Genomic DNA, 24,383 nt, shown 5'->3' with positions numbered 1-24,383 from the left:
GTGTGTGGTAACACGTCATGCTAAGATCAAATGACCTACCGAGGCCCTCAGAAGAAAGATTATTGATGCTTGTGAGTCTGGGAGGGGTTACAAATTAATTTCCAAGCAATTCGAAGTACATCATTACACTTTCCGACAGCTCATCTACAAATGGAGAAAATTCCAGACCACAGGCAATCTACCTAGGACAGGTCGTCCCACCAAATTCAGTCCAAGAGCTGATCCGAAAGATGCTTATAGAAGACTCTAAGAACCCCAGGGTAGCATCAAGGGATCAACAGGCCTCTCTTGCCACAATCAATGTCGAAGTGCTTGAGTCAACTGTCAGAGACTGCACAAATGTGGCCTACATGGGAGGTCAGGAAGGAGGAAACCTCTGCTCTCAAAGAAGAATATCAAGACACGACTGACGATTGCCAGACAACACCTGGGTAAATTCCAAGACTACTGGAACAATATGCTCTGGACAGATGAGTTAAAGGTGGAGTTGTTTGGTCGCATGCCAGACGTCATGTTTGGCGAAAACGAAACACTGCCTTTGAACAGAAGAACCTCATACCAACTGTAAAGCATGGAGGCAGTGGCATTATGTTTTGGGGCTGCTTTGCTGCCTCAGGGCCTGGCCAACTTGCCATCATTGAGTCAACTATGAATTCTATAATGTACCAGATAATTCTTGAGGAGAATATGAGGCCATCTGCCAAAAAGCTGCAGCTGAACATGGATCTTGTAACAGGACAAAGATACAAAACACAAAAGCAAAGCTACAACAGAATGGCTGTAAAATAAGAAATGGAGGGTTATGGAGTCAAAGCTCAGATCCTATCGAAATGCTGTGGGGGGACTTGAAGTGGGATGTGCATGCAAGAAAGCTCTTGAACATGACACAATTGAAGTAGTACTGTAATGAAGAGGGTCAAATTCCTCCCAGTGGATGTAAGAGACTGTTAGACAGTTACAAGAAACGGCTGCATTGTTATTTCAACCAAAGGGGGCAACACAAGCTATTGAAGCTAGAATGTACTTCTTTTTTTCTGCACTATGGAATTGCATTTCTGTAGATCTTTTTCATGAATAAATGATTGCAAAGTATAATCTTTCAGTGTCATTTGTTAAAATAGGTTACCTTTATCTGTCAATAGTGTTGAAGTGAAGATTACATATCCATCTGTCCAAATATGTTCAAAAAAATATTACTTTCCACGGTGTATACTTACTTTTTCACAAGACTGAACATAAGACAAATAAAATAAAAGTTTGTTAAAACAGATAACAAAACCTACTATTTATAAGTGTATAAATGAATTGGTCAGTAATTACGAAGAAAAACAGGTATTTTAGGAACGCCGTATGGTTCTTTGCGTGTCAAAAAAAGATGCACGTCAAATAACACTATTCTATTGTAGAATGTTGTGTGTGCTGAATTTCCACGTGCAAGCCAAGCGCCACCAGTACATATCAGTAGCACTGTCAAAGCTGTACTAAAGTCTGCAAACAAGCACACACCATGTGTATGTGACCAATACAATTTGATTTGTTCACAATACCGCATTGGTAATATAGTCATTATTTGTTCGAACGCTGGTTCTGGGGTAGCTAGCTAGCCTTAGCTTCGTACCTAGCTAGCACCAATACAACCAGCCTGAAAACAATGACCAGTAGAAACTGCAGTCATTTTCATTATTCTTAGCAATTATTTAGGAATCCTTCTGAGTAAGTATTGACTAGGTTGCCACTTGTTGTTTGCCTATTGATATTGAACTTCAGTTCATGAAAATAAATAGCTAGCCAACTACTTAACCCTGTTGCCAAAAGCTAACATTATAAACAGCCAGCTAGCTTCATCGGACTAGTAAAGCTCGACCGGACCGAATTGTATTGTGAAGCTAGCCACAATAAGGATTAGGCTTGGTGATCAATGACATGTGGCTATCAATCTAGTTACTCAATACCAAATATATTTTTCCCCAACGCCCTTCTCAGACTTATCAGACTCCAAAACACCCACGCAGTATTGTTTTTCCTCTTGGAATAATGTTCAATACACGTAGTAGGATGACAATAAAATAATCTCAATTCAGTTCTTTCAGAGACCCCGAAGAAAGAGCTAATTAAAAAAATTCAAATATATATATATATATATATATTTTTTTTTTAAATATTTTTATTATTATTATTATTATTTATTACCAATGTAGAAAAGTCTGTATACATACAGTACGTACATACATAAATAGACAATTATAATATATGCTAGGGGATACAACAAATGACCAATTATACACAATACGAGCTAACTGTTACAACGCTAATGTTCTCTGCGTGTCACTGAGTAGACTGATACCCCATGTCATTGATCCACAATCCATAGGTAAGACTGTACAGTGAAATAAGTATGCCCACAATGCAATTCTAAAGTATACTACATCCAGTCTGATTTCAACATATTTTTGTCGAATTAACAAATTATTGTCTTTTGTTGATTTTATATAACAACATTCCAAACTCGTTTAGCATGATTAAATTATGGCATAATTCTACTATTTGTATTAATTTTCATCGCTGTCAATTATATACTTTTATTTTGAAGGCTAACCGCAAAGTCCAGTATTGTGGCTAATCCTTATTGCGGCTAGCTTCATATAGATGGGTCTGACCACCATTAATCAAATAAGAACTGTTTTATAAATTAGGGTTATTTTAGATGATGACACCCAGCCATATAGTTAGATAGCTAACTATAGCTACTGAAACAGATGATGTCGTTTTGCTATGTTTTTGGGGAAGACATTGTTTGCATCCATCAGTTAACTATCTTTTTTTATGACCAGCACATTAGGTGCGCGAGACAACTTTAACAGCGTCATAGCATACGTATCGATGAATCATTGTGACATATGGAATATGATTGATAGTGTAATCAATGTGTAATAACTACGTAAAACATGTATGAACGCGTTAAATTATTATGTGACGTGCAGTCATATTCAGGTCCTGATTGGTCAACATTCATATTTGACACGCAAAGACCCAAACGGCGTTCCATAGTTTTTTTTTCTTTTTTAATATGTGTGTTCATGTGAGTGTGTAATTTGTGAATTTGGTTACATACTGCGTTAGGCATTTTAGTGTCTAACCACACACTGAATGCGCGAACCACTGCTTTTAATCAGGGCAAGGTGTCTGGTAACATGACCGAGTACAAACAGTGCAGCTATTCCCTCCGCAAGGCTATCAAACAAGCTAAGCGTCAGTACAGAGACAAAGTAGAATCTCAATTCAACGGCTCAGACACAAGAGGCATGTGGCAGGGTCTACAGTCAATCACGGACTACAGGAAGAAATCCAGCCCAGTCACGGACCAGGATGTCTTGCTCCCAGGCAGAATAAATAACTTTTGCCCGCTTTGAGGACAATACAGTGCCACTGACACGGCCTGCAACGGAAACATGCGGTCTCTCCTTCACTGCAGCCGAGGTGAGTAAAACATTTAAATGTGTTAACCCTCGCAAGGCTGCAGGCCCCGACGGCATCCCCAGCCGCGCCCTCAGAGCATGCGCAGATCAGCTGGCTGGTGTGTTTACGGACATATTCAATCAATCCCTATACCAGTCTGCTGTTCCCACATGCTTCAAGAGGGCCACCATTGTTCCTGTTCCCAAGAAAGCTAAGGTAACTGAGTTAAACGACTACCGCCCCGTAGCACTCACTTCCGTCATCATGAAGTGCTTTGAGAGACTAGTCAAGGACCATATCACCTCCACCCTACCTGACACCCTAGACCCACTCCAATTTGCTTACCGCCCAAATAGGTCCACAGACGACGCAATCTCAACCACACTGCACACTGCCCTAACCCATCTGGACAAGAGGAATACCTATGTGAGAATGCTGTTCATCGACTACAGCTCGGCATTCAACACCATAGTACCCTCCAAGCTCGTCATCAAGCTCGAGACCCTGGGTCTCGACCCCGCCCTGTGCAACTGGGTACTGGACTTCCTGACGGGCCGCCCCCAGGTGGTGAGGGTAGGGAACAACATCTCCTCCCCGCTGATCCTCAACACTGGGGCCCCACAAGGGTGCGTTCTGAGCCCTCTCCTGTACTCCCTGTTCACCCACGACTGCGTGGCCACGCACGCCTCCAACTCAATCATCAAGTTTGCGGACGACACAACAGTGGTAGGCTTGATTACCAACAACGACGAGACGGCCTACAGGGAGGAGGTGAGGGCCCTCGGAGTCTGGTGTCAGGAAAATAACCTCACACTCAACGTCAACAAAACTAAGGAGATGATTGTGGACTTCAGGAAACAGCAGAGGGAGCACCCCCTTATCCACATCGATGGAACAGTAGTGGAGAGAGTAGCAAGTTTTAAGTTCCTCGGCATACACATCACAGACAAACTGAATTGGTCCACTCACACAGACAGCATCGTGAAGAAGGCGCAGCAGCGCCTCTTCAACCTCAGGAGGCTGAAGAAATTCGGCTTGTCACCAAAAGCACTCACAAACTTCTACAGATGCACAATCTGTCAGGACCTGGTTACGAACCTGGGTCTCCGGAGTGAGAATCAGTCACTTAACCAACTGAGCCACGAATAGTCAGCAGAACCCAGAAGATGAGGCAGACACAGCAGTACTTAAGACAGTGTATTTAATAAAGTAAAAAAGGAGAAGTCCTTCAATACAAAATGGCAAATCCAAAAGGTGGTAGGTATAGCACAAAAAAGCCTCAAGAGATACTCAAAAACAAAAACAGAATTCCACAAGAGCATCCACCGGAAACGACAAGAATACACAGAACACTAGGGCTGGGTGCTAACATACAAACACAGAGCACAGAACTGAGGGAAACTAAGGGTTTAAATACAATCAGGGGAAAACGAGGCACAGGTGCAAATAATAATGGGGAACAAGGGAAAAAACATAAGGTCAAAAAGCACAATGGGGGCATCTAGTGACCAAAACCCGGAACAACCCTGGCCAAATCCTGACAGAATCCCCCCCCTAGGAACGGCTCCTGACGTTCCTACCAGCTCTCTCAGGGTGGAGGGCCCTGAACTGACGAATGAGGTCAGGGTCCAGGATGTCTTTGGCAGGAACCCAGGAGCGCTCCTCGGGACCGTAGCCTTCCCAGTCCACCAGATACTGCCAGGACCGCTGCACCCGGCGGGAATCCAGTATCCGATGGACGGTATAAGCCGGCTGGCCTCCAATGACACGAGGCGGAGGGGGAGGTCTGTCTGCCGGGACAAGGGGAGAAAAAACAACAGGTTTTAACAATGAAATGTGAAATGTGGGATTAATCTTAAGGGATCTGGGTAAGTGTAGGCGATAAGAAACTGGGTTAACTCTCCTGGCAACCTTGAAGGGACCGATGTATTTTTGGGACAGCTTGCGAGACTCCACCCGTAGAGGTAAGTCTCTTGTGGAGAGCCAGACTCTCTGGCCGGGGCGCAGGGTAGGCCCGGGACGGCGACGTCTGTTGGCTTGTTGTTGGTACCTCTGTGAGGAACGCATAAGATTAAGACGGGTCTTCCTCCACATAAGCCGACAGCGTCTGACGAACTTCAAGGCTGAAGGCACTCTGACTTCTGCCTCCTGGTCCGGGAACAATGGAGGAGCATAGCCAAACTGACACTCGTGCGGGGACATACCAGTGGAGGAGGAGCGCAAGGTGTTTTGCGCGTATTCGGCCCAAACAATAAAGGATGACCATGTGGACGGGTTGTCACGAGTCATACATCGGAGGGTGGTTTCCAGCTCTTGATTCATCCTCTCTGTTTGGCCGTTGGACTCCGGATGGTACCCTGAAGATAGACTGGCAGAAGCCCCCATGAGTTGGCAGAAGGCCTTCCAAAACCTTGAGGCGAACTGGGGACCTCTGTCAGAAACCATATCTTGAGGAATGCCGAAGACTCGGAACACATGATTAATTACCAACTCAGCCGTTTCCTTGGCAGAAGGTAACTTAGTCAGAGGGACGAACCTGGCCGCCTTTGAAAACCTGTCGATTATGACTAGGATAGTAGTATTGCCATGGGATGGAGGAAGTCCAGTAATAAAGTCCAATGAGATATGGGACCAGGGTCTGTGGGGAACAGGTAAAGGGTGAAGGAGTCCTTGAGGGCGGAGGTGAGAAGATTTGCCCTGGCAGCACACGGGACAGGCATTGACGAAAGTGGCAACGTCTTCTCTTATGGTAGGCCACCAGAACTTACGCTGGATGAACTCCAAGGTGCGACCTACGCCCGGATGACAGGTGAGGCGAGAGGAGTGCCCCCACAGAAGGACCTGAGTCCTCACTGCCTTGGGGACAAACAACCGATTGGCAGGACCTCCTTTCGGGTCCGGTTCGCTACCTTGAGCATGTCTCACGGTATCCTCAACTTGCCACGAGATCGGAGCCACAATCTTAGCAGCAGGAAGGACAGGCATGTCCGTGTCATCTCGAATGGCAGGAGCGTAGACTCGGGACAGGGCATCCGGTTTGAGATTCTTCGACCCGGGCCGATAGGTGAGGATAAACTGGAATCGATTGAAGAAAAGAGACCATCTAGCTTGTCTAGAGTTCAACCGCTTCGCCTGCTGGATATACTCCAGATTTTTGTGGTCCGTAAGCACTTGAAACGGGTGAGAAGCCCCCTCGAGCCAGTGTCTCCATTCCTTCAATGCCATCTTAACCGCTAGGAGTTCACGATCCCCCACATCGTAGTTCCTCTCAGTCGGGGTAAGCCGGTGTGAGAAGAAAGCGCACGGATGAAGCTTCTTGTCTTCACCCCTCTGAGACAGGACAGCTCCAACACCAACCTCTGATGCGTCTACCTCCACCACAAATGGTTCATCCGTAGTCGGTAGTATCAGGATGGGAGCAGAGAGAACGCGCTGCTTGAGTCCTTGGAAGGCCGTCTCAGCTTCTCTTCCCCACAAAAACCTTGCATTGCCACCCTTGGTTAAAGCTGAGAGAGGGGCTGCCACCAAGCTGAAGTTCTTGATGAACTTGCGGTAAAAGTTTGTGAAGCCCAGGAAACGCTGAACTTCCTTAACGGATTTGGGGGTGGGCCAATCCGCTACCGCCCCTACCTTCCTGGGGTCCATTTGGACTCGACCGGGTTCCACTACAAATCCCAGGAATTGTACTCGGGATGAATGGAATTCACATTTTTCCGGCTTAACGTACAGATGGCTGTCCAGGAGGCGTTTGAGTACTTGTCTGACATGCTTAGTGTGTTCTTGAAGGGAGCTCGAAAAGATGAGGATGTCATCCAAGTAAACAAACACAAATATGTTAAGCATATCCCTAAGCACATCGTTTATGAGCGCTTGGAACACCGCTGGGGCGTTGGTCAGGCCGAAGGGCATCACCAAGTATTCATAGTGACCAGTAGGCGTGTTGAAAGCGGTCTTCCACTCGTCACCAGGTCTGATCCGCACAAGATGGTATGCGTTCCGCAGGTCAAGCTTAGTGAAAACAACTGCTTCCTGGAGCAGCTCGAAGGCTGTGGCCATAAGGGGTAGCGGGTAACGGTTACGGCATTGAGTCCCCGGTAGTCGATGCAAGGACGTAATCCACCGTCTTTCTTGGCCACAAAGAAAAACCCTGCTCCCGCCGGGGAGGTGGATGGACGCATGAGGCCTGCTTCCAGAGCGTCCTTGATGTAGGTATCCATAGCAGCTCGTTCGGGTGGAGATAGGGAAAAGATCCGACCCCTGGGGGCAAGTGCCCGGAAACAGGTCGATGGGGCAATCGTAAGGTCTATGGGGTGGTAGCATGGTGGCCCTCTGTTTGCTAAACACCAGTTTGAGGTCATGGTAACACTCGGGAACTCGGGTCAGGTCGATGGATTCTAAAGACTCGGGAGTAGAACTCGGGGAATTCTGGAAAATACAAGTAGCTTGGCACGTAGGACCCCACTGCTTGATAGTGCCCACAGACCAGTCGATGTGAGGGTTATGGCTGTGAAGCCAGGGGTATCCAAGGACGAGAGGGAACTCGGAACAGGAGATCAAATGAAAGTTCATCAATTCCTGGTGTTGTGAAACTGAAAGTCGCAAGGAGGTAGTGACATGAGTGACAAGTCCAGATCCCAAAGGGCTTCCATCCAACGTAGTGACCCTCATGGGTTCACTTAGAGGTTCAGAGGGAACGCCATTCTCCTTCGCCCAGACACCATCCATGAAGTTACCTGCGGCTCCAGAGTCTACCAAGGCTTGAAGGTGAAGCTTGTGGTTGTCCCAGGAGAGGGTGACTGGAATGAGCAGACGGGAGTTGGACGGATGGGAGGAGGTTATGTTTCCCGTTACAGTTCCCCCGGTCTGTACGGGACAGAGCGTTTCCCTGGAGCCCGGGACACGTGGAACGGAAATGGCCCGGTTTGCCGCAATATAGACAGCGTCGCTCCCTCATCCGGCGGTCTCTCTCAGCCTGGGAGATGCGTCCAATCTGCATGGGTTCCGATGGAGCCAGCGAGGATAAAGGTGGGGACTCGGAGCTGGGACTGATAGGGGCTAGAGGTCTACGGTTGAGTTTCTCTCTCTCAGACGCTGGTCAATGCGTGAGGCCAACTTGATCAGGGACTCGAGATTGTCCGGTGGTTCCCGAGTGGCCAGTTCATCTTGGATAGTGTCGGAAAGGCCTTTCAGAAAGCACACCGTGAGCGCCTCGTTGTTCCAGCCACTTGCTGCTGCCACCGTGCGGAACTGGATGGCATAGTCCGTCACGCTGCGCCAACCTTGGTGGAGAGTCAGGAGCTGTTTGGCTGAGTCAGAACCACTGCTTGGGCCTTGAAACACTCGTTTGAATTCCTCAGCAAAGGCAGAGTAGCTGGCACAGCAGGAACTATGGGCATCCCACACAGCAGTAGCCCAGGCCAGGGCTTTTTCCGACAGCAGGGTGATGATATAAGCGATCTTAGACCGGTCGGTGGGAAACGACGAGGGTTGTAGCTCAAAGGAGAGAGAACATTGGGTGAGAAACCCTTTACAAGCACTTGGATCACCTGAGAACCGTTGGGGAGGTGGAAGACGAGGTTCAGCCAGGGGGTTAACTGCCATGGGTACGTGAATCTGAGGTACTGGGACGGGAACTGTTGCCGGGGTAAGACGATCAGATATTTGCTTAATGGAAGTCAGCATCTCCGACAGAAGATGAGAATGTCTAGCCATTAAGGCCTCTTGCTGAACCAGGGCGGCTTCGTGGCGTTGGACAGTCTCCTGGTGGTGGGACAGCATGGCAAAAAGGTCCTGGGAACTGGCTGCCTCTGGGTTCATTTTTGGCTCTGTGTTTCTGTCAGGACCCGGTTACGAACCTGGGTCTCCGGAGTGAGAAACAGTCACTTAACCAACTGAGCCACGAATAGTCAGCAGAACCCAGAAGATGAGGCAGACACAGCAGTACTTAAGACGGTGTATTTAATAAAGTAAAAAAGGAGAAGTCCTTCAATACAAAATGGCAAATCCAAAAGGTGGTAGGTATAGCACAAAAAAGCCTCAAGAGATACTCAAAAACAAAAACAGAATTCCACAAGAGCATCCACCGGAAACGACAAGAATACACAGAACACTAGGGCTGGGTGCTAACATACAAACACAGAGCACAGAACTGAGGGAAACTAAGGGTTTAAATACAATCAGGGGAAACGAGGCACAGGTGCAAATAATAATGGGGAACAAGGGAAAAAACATAAGGTCAAAAAGCACAATGGGGGCATCTAGTGACCAAAACCCGGAACAACCCTGGCCAAATCCTGACACAATCGAGAGCATCCTGGCGGGCTGTATCACCGCCTGGTACGGCAATTGCTCCGCCCTCAACCGTAAGGCTCTCCAGAGGGTGGTGAGGTCTGCACAACGCATCACCGGGGGCAAACTACCTGCCCTCCAGGACACCTACACCACCCGATGTTACAAGAAGGCCATAAAGATCATCAAGGACATCAACCACCCGAGCCACTGCCTGTTCACCCCGCTATCATCCAGAAGGCGAGGTCAGTACAGGTGCATCAAAGCTGGGACCGAGAGACTGAAAAACAGCTTCTATCTCAAGGCCATCAGACTGTTAAACAGCCACCACTAACATTGAGTGGCTGCTGCCAACACACTGACACTGACTCAACTCCAACCACTTTAATAATGGGAATTGATGGGAAATGATGTAAATATATCACTAGCCACTTTAAACAATGCTACCTTATATAATGTTACTTACCCTACATTATTCATCTCATATGCATACGTATATACTGTACTCTATATCATCGACTGCATCCTTATGTAATACATGTATCACTAGCCACTTTAACTATGCCACTTTGTTTACATACTCATCTCATATGTATATACTGTACTCGATACCATCTACTGTATCTTGCCTATGCTGCTCTGTACCATCACTCATTCATATATCCTTATGTACATATTCTTTATCCCCTTACACTGTGTATAAGACAGTATTTTAGGAATTGTTAGTTAGATTACTTGTTGGTTATTACTGCATTGTCGGAACTAGAAGCACAAGCATTTCGCTACACTCGCATTAACATCTGCTAACCATGTGTATGTGACAAATAAAATTTGATTTGATTTGATATGCATGATCATTAACTCAATTTAATGTGACAGCTGAGGAAATGTGGATTGATTTGATACATGTTAATAGAAGTTTGTAGATATGAATTCGGCAAGAACTGAATTCAATCACAATCTAGGCTCCCATTTCCTGTCATTACTTGAAGGATAATACCTTCCTTCCTCACTGAGTTTAGTGCAGGTTGAGAAGCTTGAGGCATTTAAACAATAGTTAGGCACTTTTGAAAAGAGACACGTGAACACAAGTGTCCATTTAGGCTAGTTTATCTGCTTTTTGTTTGTACATTTTACATTATGAGAGTATCACATTTTTGAGCACAGCACCAATCTGATTAAGGAGCGTTATCCTCTGTGATAATGTTATACTGCATGAAAAGTGTGCAGTGTAAACATGTCAATCAAAGCAGTGTGTGAAATAGGGCCCTATTCAATAATAATAATAATTATAATCTGCATCGCTGAGGAGTTACAGAATGTGCCATAAAAGATCTAAAGGTAATTTCCGATTGAGCTGACGTTTATAGTGAATGCAATCACAGCTAACGAGGGAACATTGCCTTTCAATATCAATCGTGCTGTAACGCTGAACGTCCGTAATACGGAATGAATAGAGCCAATAGTTAACTCAAAAGAACGGGCTGACCCAGAACAAGGAATGTCTAATTCCTGAACAACGCCACACTAATTACTAAGGGAAAATGAGGACAGGACACACTGCACTCTCCCATGATCTAATGATGCAGAGCATATCAACAACTAGCATTCTAAAACAATAAAAAGGCGACCAATCAAATGTCTTTCTTCAGTATGCGGTTTTTACTCGTTTTGTAATACTCGTTGTTCTTGCCAAAACCAGCAGCTGTACCGAGACACACTGCTGTGCACAGGGTTTCTCTTTCCTTTGTATTAACTAATTGTAGTTCCAAAGTAGTGCACTATATAGGGAATAGGGTGCCATTTTAGACACAACCTAGAAAACATAAAAATAAGTACAACTTTTTTCCCCATTGGCTGAACTGGACAAAGAGCTATTCAACAGTGTGTTGTTTAGTTAAGTCTCAAATGGCACCCTATTCCCATATATACTGTAGTGCACTACCAGGGCCCATAGGGAATATAAGGAATAGGGTGTAATTTGGAACATAGCTTAGGTCTATGCAGTTTGGCAAATCGGCAATGAACTAAGCTCCAAAAACGAATGTCTCAGAGACAGTACCAACTATTATGCGGCAAAGCAAACAAACATTCCTATACCGAAAAAACTATTACTTTGTGTCAATGTTTCTTTTATCCCCCCGAAACTGAATCTGTTCTTTGGACATGTCAAACATGTTTACGGGATCCGATGGAGTGACGCTGATGAGGTCTGGTTTCTCATGCAGGAGCTAACGATTGACCTGTTTTCCCAGCCCAGAAATCAGTTCCAATGTATAAAACATAACTTAACACTGCACCTGATAATGAACGAACGCTGTGTTAATTCGCAGTGTTTTTATCAGTGCGAGATACCACCTCATGCTGAGTATTCAAATAAGGTCTCAGTTTTTCTTGGTCTGCGTTTTGTTTTTGTTTTCTCGTTTCTCAAGCGAAGAAAATGTTCAGTCAGTCCCTCTTTCTCCTAGTGTCTGGCCAAGCAGTATGCAACCCCTGAACTATCAAATGCGTTCTATCAATGTATGACATTAACTAACTGGGTGGGGGAGCCCACTGGTGAATGTAGACAGCAAACAGCTGCAGGCTGAGCTAAGTGGGTGACAGAGAGGCAGACAGGCAGGGTGATTCGCCCCAGAGTGGTTCAAGTGTCTGTCTTCTTTCCTCTTCATCTGAGATGGCCTTACTGCTGTGGTCCTTGCTGCTGTACAGGAGTCAGCAGCAGAGACGCTCCCTCCCACTCTATAACCACGGGCCAATCATCAATCTGTTATCAGGTGCACAAGATGGCCGCCTGTTGACCTGGAAATGTCACCAGGCAGCGTTGAGCTGTTTCAATGGTACAGTATATCACAAAAGTGAGTACACCCCTCACATTTTTTGTAAATATATCTTTTCATGTGACAACACTGAAGAAATGACATTTTGCTACAATGTAAAAGTAGTGAGTGTACAGCTGTCCCCTCAAAATAACTCAACACACAGCCATTAATGTCTAAACCACTGGCAACAAAAGTGAGTACACCCCTAAGTGAAAATGTCCAAATTGGACCCAATTAGCCATTTTCCCTTCCCGGTGTCATGTGACTTGTTCGTGTTACAATGTCTCAGGTGTGAATGGGGAGCAGATGTGTTAAATTTGGTGTGATCGCTCTCACACTCCCTCATACTGACTGGTCACTGGAAGTTCAACATGGCACTTCATGGCAAAGAACTCAGGGGATCTGTGTCACGCCCTGGTCGAAATATATTATATTTATCTTCATTTATTTGGTCAGGCCAGGGTGTGACATGGGTTTTGTGGTGTGTTTTTGTCTTGGGGTTTTTGTGGGGCGTATAGTATAGTCTATGGCTGCCTGAGACGGTTCTCAATCAGAGTCAGGTGATTATCGTTGTCTCTGATTGGGAACCATATTTAGGCAGCCATATTCTTTGAGTGTGTTGTAGGTGATTGTTCCGGTCTCTGTGTCTTCACCAGATAGGACTGTTTAGGTTTTCACGTTTCCGTTTGTTGTTTTTGTATTGTTCGTGTTTTTTCGTTCTTCATTAAACAGGTCTCAGAAATACCACGCTGCATTTTGGTCCGCTCCTCCTTCAACAGAAGAAAGCCGTTACAGAATCACCCACCACAACAGGACCAAGCGGCGTGGTAACAGGCAGGTGCAGCAAAGAGAGGAATGGACATGGGAGGACGAATTGTTCGGAGAAGGACCCTGGGATCAGCCTGGAGAATATCGCCGCCCCAAAGAAGAACTGGAGGCGGAGAGAGGTGAGAGGCGCTGGTATGAGGAGGCAGCGCGGCGACGCGGATGGAAGCCCGAGAGTCAGCCCCAAAAATTTCTTGGGAGGGGGCTCAGGGAGAGTGTGGCAGAATCAGGAGTCAGACTTGAGCCCACTCTCCCTGTTTTTCGTGAGGAGCCAAGGAGGAGACCAGAACCAGAGCCGGTGTTGGAGGTGAGCGAAGCAGAGACTGTGAAGGAGTTAATGGGGAAATTGGAGGAGAGAGAAATGAGGGAGTTGCTGTGTTGGTGCTTTTTGCATGGAATTCGCCCGACGGAACGTGTCAGGGATTTGATGGCACCTGGGTCAGCGCTCCATACTCTTCCTGAGGTGCGTGTTAGTCGGCTGGTGCCAGCCTCACGCACCAGGCCTCCTGTGCACATCCCTAGCCTTGCACGTCCTGTGTCAACACTGCATTCAAGATCTCCAGTACGCCTTCACGGTCTAGCCCATCCTGTGCCACCTCCACACACCAGCCCTCCGGTGGCAGCTCCCCGCACCAGGCTTCCTGTGCGTGTCCTCGGCCCAGTACCACCAGTGCCAGCACCACGCATCAGGCCTACAGTGCGCCTCGCCTCTCCAGCGCTACCGGAGCCTTTCTCCTCTCCTGCGCTGCCGGAGCCTCCCGCCTGTTCAGCGCTACCGGAGCCTTTCTCCTCTCCTGCGCTGCCGGAGTCTCCCGCCTGTTCAGCGCTGCCGGAGCCTTCCTCCTCTCCTGTGCTGCTGGAGTCCCGCCTGTTTAGCGCAACCCGAGCTGTAGTCTGCATGGAGCAGCCAGAGCTGTCAGTCTACATGGAACAGCCAGAGCTGTCAGTCTGCATGGAGCAGCCAGAGCTGTCAGTCTACATGGAGCAGCCAGAGCTGTCAGTCTACATGGAGCAGCCAGAGCTGTCAGTCTACATGGAGCAGCCAGAGCTGTCAGTCTACATGGGGCAGCCAGAGCTGTCAGTCTACATGGAGCAGCCGGAGCTGTCAGTCTGCATGGAGCAGCCGGAGCTGTCAGTCTGCATGGAGCAGCCGGAGATGCCAGTCTGCAAGCAGCTGCCAGTCTGCAAGGAGCTGCCAGTCTGCAAGGAGCTGCCAGTCTGCAAGGAGCTGCCAGTCTGCAAGGAGCTGCCAGTCTGCAAGGAGCTGTCAGTCTGCAAGGAGCTGTCAGTCTGCAAGGAGCTGTCAGTCTGCAAGGAGCTGTCAGTCTGCATGGAGCTGCCTGTCCGTGCTCAGACCGTACGCCGTACACTGCATCAAATTGGTCTGCATGGCTGTCGTCCCAGAAGGAAGCCTCTTCTAAAGATGATGCACAAGAAAGCCTGCAAACTGTTTGCTGAAGACAAGCAGACTAAGGACATGGATTACTGGAACCATGTCCTGTGGTCTGATGAGACCAAGATAAACTTATTTGGTTCAGATGGTGTCAAGCGTGTGTGGCGGCAGGTGAGGAGTACAAAAACAAGTGTGTCTTGACTAGAATCAAGCATGGTGGTGGGAGTGTCATGGTCTGAGGCTGCATGGGTGCTGCCGGCACTGGGGAGCTACAGTTCATTGAGGGAACCATGAATGCCAACATGTACTGTGACATACTGAAGCAGAGCATGATCCCCTCCCCTCGGAGACTGGGCCGCAGGGCAGTATTCCAACATGATAACGACCCCAAACACACCTCCAAGACGACCACTGCCTTGCTAAAGAAGCTAAGGGTAAAGGTGATGGACTGGCCAAGCATGTCTCCAGACCTAAACCCTATTGAGCATCTGTGGGGCATCCTCAAACAGAAGGTGGAGGAGTGCAAGGTCTCCAGCTCCGTGATGTCGTCATGGAGGAGTGGAAGAGGACTCCAGTGGCAACCTGTGAAGCTCTGGTGAACTCCATGCCCAAGAGGGTTAAGGCAGTGGTGGAAAATGATGGTGGCCACACAAAATATTGACACTTTGGGCCCAATTTGGATATTTTCACTTAGGGGTGTACTCACTTTTGTTGCCAGCGGTTTAGACATTAATGACTGTGTGTTGAGTTATTTTGAGGGGACAGCAAATTTACACTGTTATACAAGCTGTACACTCACTACTTTACATTGTAGCAAAGTGTCATTTCTTCAGTGTTGTCACATGAAAAGATATACTCAAATATTTACAAAAATGTGAGGGGTGTACTCACTTTTGTGATATACTGTATCTGACTTGTCTTCCCCTCAACATGGCCAATCAAAATTGTACTTTAACCAAGGGGTAAGGGTTCTTCAGAGGTTCAAATAAAACTGTACTTTACCAAAGGGTAAGGGTTCTTCAGAGGTTCAAGTATAAATTATTACTGTATACTGTCACCTGTACCTCAAGAAACAAAATGATCTAAGAGTAGAAGTGAATGGGAAGTGAATTGCTTGAGTTGCTTGAGTTTTACTGAAAAGTAATGCTTACCTCGCCATTGAAAAAGCAAAATATCGTTGCCACTAGTAACCCCTGGAGGAAAAGCAAAACAAACAAACATCAGATCATTTTTCTAATATTAACATACTGTTTGTCAGCTCAGAGCTTTGGCAAGGACTGTGCTGCTGGCATACCATCACTTGCATAATTTACCTGGTAATGCATGAATATATCCATGATGTAGTCATAGCGATCAGTAGCATTACCTGGTAATCTGTTAATATATGCATGATGTAGTCATTACCTGGTAGTATATGCATGATGTAGTCACACCTGGTAATAAACTCAGCAAAAAAAGAAACGTCCTCTCACTGTCAACTGCGTTTATTTTCAGCAAACTTAACATGTGTAAATATTTGTATGAGGGGGGGTTAAAATCAAAAGGGAGGAGGATGTCTTCCCTGTAACACACAGCGTTGAGATAGCCTGCAATAACAAGCTCAGTCTGATGATGCTGTGGCACACCATCCCAGACCATGACTGATACTCCACCTCCAAATCCATCCCGCTCCAGAGTACAGGCCTCGTTGTAACGCTCATTCTTTCAACGATAAACGTGAATCCGACCATCACCCCTGGTGAGACAAAACTGCCACTCGCCAGTGAAGAGCAATTTTTGCCAGCCCTGTCTGGTCCAGCGACGGTGGGTTTGTGCCCATAGGCGACGTTGTTACCGGTGATGTGTGGTGAGGACCTGCCTTACAACAGGCCTACAAGCCCTCAGTCCAGCCTCTTTCAGCCTATTGCGCACAGTCTGAGCACTGATGGAGAGATTGTGCTTTCCTGGTGTAACTCGGACAGTTGTTGTTGCCATCCTGTACCTGTCCCGTAGGTGTGATGTCCGGATGTACCGATCCTGTGCAGGTGTTGTTACACGTGGTCTGCCACTGCGACGACGATCAGCTGTCCGTCCTGTCTCCCTGTAGCGCTGTCTTAGTCTTCTCACAGTACGGACATTGCAATTTATTTGCAGTCCTCATGCCTCCTTGCAGCATGCCTAAGGCACATTCACGCAGATGAGCAGAGACCCTGGGCATCTTTCTTTCTGTGTTTTACAGAGTCAGTAGAAAGGCCTCTTTAGTGTCCTAAGGTTTCATAACTGTGACCTTAATTGCCTACTGTTTGTAAGCTGTTAGTGTCTTAACGACCGTTCCACAGGTGCATGTTCATTAACTGTTTGTGCATGGGAAACAGTGTTTAAACCCTTTACAATGAAGATCTGTGAAGATTTTTGCTGAGTTTATATGCATGATGTAGTCATAGCGATCAGTAGTATTACCTGGTAATGTGTTAATATATGCATCATGTAGTCATTACCTGGTAATATATGCATGATGTAGTCACTACCTGGTAATATATGCATGATGTTGTCACTACCTGGTAATGCATTAATATATGCATGATGTAGTCACTACCTGGTAATGCATTAATATATGCATGATGTAGTCACTACCTGGTAATATATGCATGATGTTGTCACTACCTGGTAATGCATTAATATATGCATGATGTAGTCGTAGACCTCCCCCACCAGGCGGTTCTCTGGCCTCCAGGGGAAGATGACAAACTGGATGCCCAGGAGAGGGACCAGGATCAGGGTAGCTCTCACTGCCTTCATGTACATGTTTGACTCTGCCCGGTGGGTGTCCCTCAGCTTAGTAACCAGCACCCTCACGATGTTCAGCAAGAAGAACAGATTTACCTGGGAAAGAAAATAAAGGATTTTATAAACAGCTGAAAATGGTTGCAGTGCCTGAAAGAGCTGCAACCTAATCTGATTATAATGATTTTGTCTGAACAATGGAAATCTCAACACCAGCATGAGAAACCATTTGCTTTGATTGAAGTGTTGCACATTCAACAGTATAACAATATAGGATTATAGGTCCAACAAGTTGCCAGTCACAATCCCGAGTCTGACGTGAAAAATCTGGCGGGAAGTGGAGGGTCGCTGGTATAGAATCCTAGATGCCATTTCCTACCATTGTACCATTTAGCAAGGCACTTAACCTGCTACAACAACTGCTCCAAGTGTGCCCAGTGTGGCAGCCCCCTGCTCCAACCTCTCCAACCTGTATATATACAGGACCATTGAAAAGTTTTTATTTTTACTATTTTCTACATTGTAGAACAATAGTGAAGAAATCAAAACTATTAAATAACACATATGAAATCATGTAGTAACCAAAAAAGTGTTAAACAAATCAAAATATATTTTATATTTGAATTTCTTCAAAGTAGCCACCCTTCGCCTTGATGACAGCTTTGAACACGCTTGGCATTCTCTCAACCAGCTTCATGAGGTAGTCACCTGGAATGCATTTCAATTAACAGGTGTACCTTGTTAAAAGTTCATTTGTGGAATTTCTTTCCTTCTTAATGCGTTTGAGCCAATCAGTTGTGTTGTGACAAGGTAGGGATGGTATACAGAAGATAGCCCTATTTGATAAAATACCAAGTCCATATTCTGGCATGAACAGCTCAAATAAGCAAAGAGACATGACAGTCAATTTGTACTTCAAGACATGAAGGTCAGTCAATCAGGAAAATGTCAAGAATTGTGCAGTTGCAAAAACCATCATGTGCTATAATGAAACTGGCTCTCATGAGGACTGCCACAGGAAAAGAAGACCCAGTGTTACATCTGCTGCAGAGGATAAGTACATTATATTTAACTGCAGCTCAGATTGCAGCCCAAATAAATGCTTCAAAGTTCAAGTAACAGACACATCAACTGTTCAGAGGAGACTGCGTGAATCAGGCCTTCATTATCAAATGTCTGCAAAGAAACCGCTACTAAAGGACAGCAATAATAAGAAGAGACTTGGGCCAAGAAACACAAGCAATGGACATTAGACCGGTGGAAATCTGTCCTTTGGTCTGATGAGTCCAAATTTGAGATTTTTGATTCCAACCGCCGTGTCTTTGTGAGATGCAGAGTACGTTAACGGATTATCTCCGCATGTGTGGTTTCCACCGTGAAGCATGGAGGAGGAGGTGTGATGGAGAGGGGGTGCTTTGCTGGTGACACTGTCCATGATTTATTTAGAATTCAAGGCACACTTAACCCGCATGGCTACCACAGCATTCTGCACCGATACGCCATCCCATCTGGTTTGCGCTTAGTGGGACTATCATTTGTTTTTCAACAGGACAATGGTCCAAAACACACCTCCAGGCTGTGTAAGGGCTATTTGACCAAGAAGGAGAGTGATGGAGTGCTGCATCAGATGACCTAGCCTCCACAATCACCCGACCTCAACCCAATTGAGATCGTTTGGAATGAATTGGACCGCAGAGTGAAGGAAAAGCAGCCAACAAGTGCTCAGCATATGTGGGAACTCCTTCAAAACTGTTGGAAAAGCATTCCTCAAGAAGCTGTTTGAGAGAATGCCAAGAGTGAGCAAAGCTATCATCAAGGCAAAGGGTGGCTACTTTGAAGAATCTAAAATGTATTTTGATTTGTTTAACACTTTTTTGGTTACAACATGATTCCATATGTGTTATTTCATAGTTTTGATGTATTCACTATTATTCTACAATGTAGAAAATAGTCAAAATGAAGAAAAACCATTCAATGAGTAGGTGTGTCCAAACTTGTGCCTGGTACTGTATGTGGAGGGGTAAAAGGAAGTCAAATTTCCATAAGACCTTGCATACAGTTGACGGACCATGTGATCTTAACCCACCTTATGCTGGGGACAATAAAAGGCCACTTTAAAATGTTTTGATACACAACACCATGCCACAGATGTCTCAAGTCTTGAGGGAGAGTGCAATTGGCATGCTGACTGCAGGAATTTCCACCAGAGCTGTTGCCAGAAAACTGAATGTTAATTTCTCTACCATAAACTGCCTCCAGCGTTGTTTTAGAGAATCTGTCAGTACAGCCAACCAGCCTTGCCTGAGGGGGTTGGGGGGGGGGGGGTGCTGAGGAATATTTCTGACTGTAATGAAGCCCTTTTGTGGGGAAAAACAAATGATTATTGGCTGGGCCTGGCTCCCCAGTGGGTGGGCCTATGCCCTCCCAGGCCCACCCATGACTGCACCCCTGTCCAGTCATGTGAAATCCATATATTAAGGTCTTATTTCAATTGACTGATGTCCTTATGTGAATTGTAACTCAGTAAAATCTTTGAAATTGTTGCATTTAGATTTTTATTTATTATAGTTGCAAAGTTGCTAATTAGCTAAACTGCTAAAATTGTCCATGATGAGATTCGTATGTGCAACCTTTTGAGTTCCTAGACGTTCGCATTAAGTAACTTTCTGTCTTATGCATCCATACCAAATGTAACATATCATACTAACTTCGGTGTCCCGGATTTACGTTTGCTATATTACGTCTAGTCTATGCGACCAGGCTGTACAGGATGTAGCCTTGAGTGTCGACTTCAGGTATTTCAATTGAGTAGGATGTGACTTACGAGCAGCGCTGCCATGATGGGACCGTGGACCACGTAGAGCAGGTGGGTCTCAACACTCATCCAGCAGCTACAGGAAAGAGAAACATTAGCCATTAAACAAGTCCCTCTCTACAAACAAACAATGAAGTATTCTTCTCCTTCTAGATCTGTTTACTGCAGCCCACCACACAGCTGCTCAGCTTATTTACAATACTAGTGCAGAGGACCATTACTCACTTGTCATCAAAATACTTCTTCCTCGCCACGGCGTGAATGGATGCAGGCACTAAGGGAAACCCTGGAAACGAGAAGACAAACATGTAACGGTTCTCTTGAGTTGAAGGAGAGGCGGACCAAAATGCAGCGTGGTTTCTGTTCATGGTTCTTTAATAAAGAAAAACTATACATGAATAGACTAACAAAAACAATAAACGTGAGAAAACCTAAACAGCCCTATCTGGTGCAAACACAGAGACAGGAACAATCACCCACAAACACACAGTGAAACCCAGGCTACCTAAGTATGATTCTCAATCAGAGACAACTAATGACACCTGCCTCTGATTGAGAACCATACTAGGCCGAAACATAGAAATACCCAAATCATAGAAAAACAAACAGACTGCCCACCCCAACTCACGACCTGACCATAATAAATAATGACAAAACAAAGGAAATAAAGGTCAGGACGTGACAGTACCCCCCCCCCCCCAAAGGTGCGGACTCCGGCCGCAAAACCTTAACCTATAGGGGAGGGTCTGGGTGGGCGTCTGTCCACGGTGGCGGCTCTGGCGCAGGACGTGAACCCCACTTCACCATCGTCTTAGTCCGCCTTCTTGTCTGCTTCCGTGGCCTCCTAACCACGGTGACCCTACTAAATGACCCCACTGGACTGAGGGGCAGCTCGGGACTGAGGGGCGGAAGCTCGGGACAGAAGCTCGGGACAGAGGGGCGGAAGCTCGGGACAGAGGGGCGGAAGCTCGGGACAGAGGGGCGGAAGCTCGGGACAGAGGGGCGGAAGCTCGGGACAGAGGGGCGGAAGCTCGGGACAGAGGGGCGGAAGCTCGGGACAGAGGGGCAGAAGCTTGGGACAGAAGCTCGGGACAGAAGCTCGGGACAGAGGGGCTCTGGCGCCTCTGGGCTGAGGGTCTCTGGGCTGAGGGGCAGCTCGGGACAGAGGGGCGGAAGCTCGGGACAGAGGGGCGGAAGCTCGGGACAGAGGGGCGGAAGCTCGGGACAGAGGGGCTCTGGCGCCTCTGGGCTGACTGGCGGCACTGGCGGCCCCTGGCTGACTGGAGGCCCCTGGCTGACGGGCGGCTCAGGCGGCGCTGGGCAGACGGGCGGCTCAGGCGGCGCTGGGCAGACGGGCGGCTCAGGCGGCGCTGGGCAGACGGGCGGCTCAGGCGGCGCTGGGCAGACGGGCGGCTCAGGCGGCGCTGGGCAGACGGGCGGCTCAGGCGGTGCTGATGGCGCTGGGCAGACGGGAAGCTCTGGCAACGCTGGAGAGGAAGGCTCTGGCAGCGCTGGACTGAGTAGCTCTGGCGCCTCTGGAAGGAGGAGAGGGAGCTCTGGCAGCGCCAAACAGACGGGAGACTCCGGCAGCGCTGGAGAGGAGGAAGGCTCCGGCAGCGCTGGACAGGCGAGGAGCACTGTAGGCCTGATGCGTGGTGCTGGCACTGGTGGTACTGGACCGAGGACACGCACAGGAAGCCAGGTGTGGGGAGCTGCCACCGGAGGGCTGGTGTGTGGAGGTGGTACTGGAGCTCTTGAGCACCGAGCCTGCCCAACCTTACCTGGTTGAATGCTCCCGGTCGCCCTGCCAGTGCGGCGAGGTGGAATAGCCCGCACTGGGCTATGCAGGCGAACCGGGGACACCATGCACAAGGCTGGTGCCATGTAAGCCGGCTCAAGGAGACGCACTGGTGACCAGATGCGTAGAGCCGGCTTCATGGCACTTGGCTCGATGCTCACTCTAGCCCGGCCGATACGAGGAGCTGGAATGTACCGCACCGGGCTATGCACCCGCACTGGGGACACCGTGCGCGCCACCGCATAACACGGTGCCTGCCCGGTCTCTCTCGCCCCTCCGGTAAGCACAGGAAGTTGGCTCAGGTCTCCTACCTGGCTTCGCCATACCTCCTGTGTGCCCCCCTTCAAGACATTTTTGGGGGTGCCTCTCGGGCTTCCTTGCCAGCCGTGTTCCCTCATATCGCCGGCTCCTCTCTCTGGCTGCCTCTGCTCTCCTAGCTGCCTCCACCTGTTCCCATGGAAGGCGATCCTTTCCCGCCAGGATCTCCTCCCATGTGTAGCAACCCTTGCCGTCCAATACATCGTCCCATGTCCATTCCTCTTTGCGCCGCTGTTGCTGTTGTCCGTTACCACACCGCTTGGTCCTGTTGTGGTGGGTGATTCTGTAACGATTCTCTTGAGTTGAAGGAGAGGCGAACCAAAATGCAGCGTGGTTTCTGTTCATGGTTCTTTAATAAAGAAAAACTATACATGAATAGACTAATAAAAACAATAAACGTGAGAAAACCTAAACAGCCCTATCTGGTGCAAACACAGAGACAGGAACAATCACCCACAAACACACAGTGAAACCCAGGCTACCTAAGTATGATTCTCAATCAGAGACAACTAATGACACCTGCCTCTGATTGAGAACCATACTAGGCCGAAACATAGAAATACCCAATTCATAGAAAAACAAACATAGACTGCCCACCCCAACTCACGCCCTGACCATACTAAATAATGACAAAACAATGGAAATAAAGGTCAGAACGTGACAAAACACTGTAAGGACATCTGCAAAACTTGAATTAATCAATTCATGAACTAATGATGTTGTGTTTATTATAAAGTAAACAGCCATAATATTTTTACTACAGTAATCTGTGTGTAATTCCTCATTTATAAGAGTAACTTTTTGCATATCTACTGTACTGTAACCTGTATAGAAGAAGTTAAAGGGGAAGGTCGCCCCCGCACCTCTCTGATTCAGAGGGGTTTGGGTTAAATGCAGAAGACACATTTCAGTTGAAGGCATTAAGTTGTACAACTGACTAGGTATCCCCCTTTCCCTTTCACTCAAAATACAAAATGAGCATAAACACAGCCAAGGTAAGTGGATATCCCTTTGAACTGTCCCTTTAAGGCTGTTAAGTATTGATCATGCAATTTATAGTGAAGATACCTGACAGAACAGACAGTGGAAGCTCTTTCTAAACTCAAAACAGGCTTATGTTGTCTGCTACAAGCTCAGCAAGAACAACCCCATACGAGGCCATTTCCTCTACCTACCAAGTCTGGTTAAATCCTTTCCCTAAAAACAACACAACCATGCCAGTATTTATTGGGGTTCTCATTTTAGCTGGGGCCATAAACAGATGAAACAGATGAATCCGAGCATCGGGTCAGTTTAGAAGTCCTTTATCAAGGTCCTCCATCCCTCACTCTTATCCCTCTCTCCCTCTCTCCATCCATCCCTCCATCCCTATGGGTGGCTGTGTGAAAGATACTGTCGCTACTGCCCCGAAGTTATATCTCCGCATCTTTAATAATGGCCGGTCATTCACAGTTATATCGTACCACTTATCGGGTGGCCAGGGCTCATACTATAACACTCCTCCTTTAATCAGAACAGACAGAACGTTAATAGCTGCTATCCAATAGGAAGAGCTAATAAAGCTGTCAATCTGATGCAAGGTTTGGCAGGTTCAACACATGGGGAATGTCGCGGTTAACAGGGTTGTCTCTGATCCTGTGTCCCAACACAGACTCTGTCCCGTCCTGTTGTGTGACACAAGCTGATCTATGTGTGGTCCAGCGGTATGTTGGGAGCTGTTTACTATGTTATTTTATGTCTACAGTGATGAAATATGAAGATAGGCTATGAATCATAATAAGGGAGCAAAGGCCTTCGAGGCTAGGTAAGAGGTGATTAGCTTAACGTTTAGAACAAATTGTAACATACAACAAGCTGCTGTGCAGACTTGTTACCATATCGTGTTAACTCAGACATCGTTTTTTGTGG

The 24,383-nt window shown here is 47.1% G+C and overlaps 1 protein-coding gene across 1 annotated transcript in view; it reads right to left on the bottom strand.

Annotated features, from left to right (window-relative positions):
• calcr (calcitonin receptor) overlaps positions 1 to 24,383 on the bottom strand; it is a 74,962-nt gene that overhangs the window by 4,081 nt on the left and 46,498 nt on the right. Inside the window, exons 11-14 of the mRNA XM_064979829.1 lie at positions 20,585 to 20,645; positions 20,369 to 20,435; positions 17,425 to 17,643; positions 15,933 to 15,974 (exon numbers count right to left, since the gene is read on the bottom strand). Of these exons, the coding sequence (XP_064835901.1) occupies positions 15,933 to 15,974; positions 17,425 to 17,643; positions 20,369 to 20,435; positions 20,585 to 20,645 (389 nt within the window). The remainder of the gene's footprint in view (positions 1 to 15,932; positions 15,975 to 17,424; positions 17,644 to 20,368; positions 20,436 to 20,584; positions 20,646 to 24,383) is intronic.

Source organism: Oncorhynchus masou, chromosome 12, assembly GCF_036934945.1.
Source record: "Oncorhynchus masou masou isolate Uvic2021 chromosome 12, UVic_Omas_1.1, whole genome shotgun sequence".
NCBI lineage: Eukaryota > Metazoa > Chordata > Actinopteri > Salmoniformes > Salmonidae > Oncorhynchus > Oncorhynchus masou.
The sequence above is the reverse complement of the archived record's forward strand: the minus strand, read 5'-3'. Positions and strand labels throughout refer to the sequence as shown.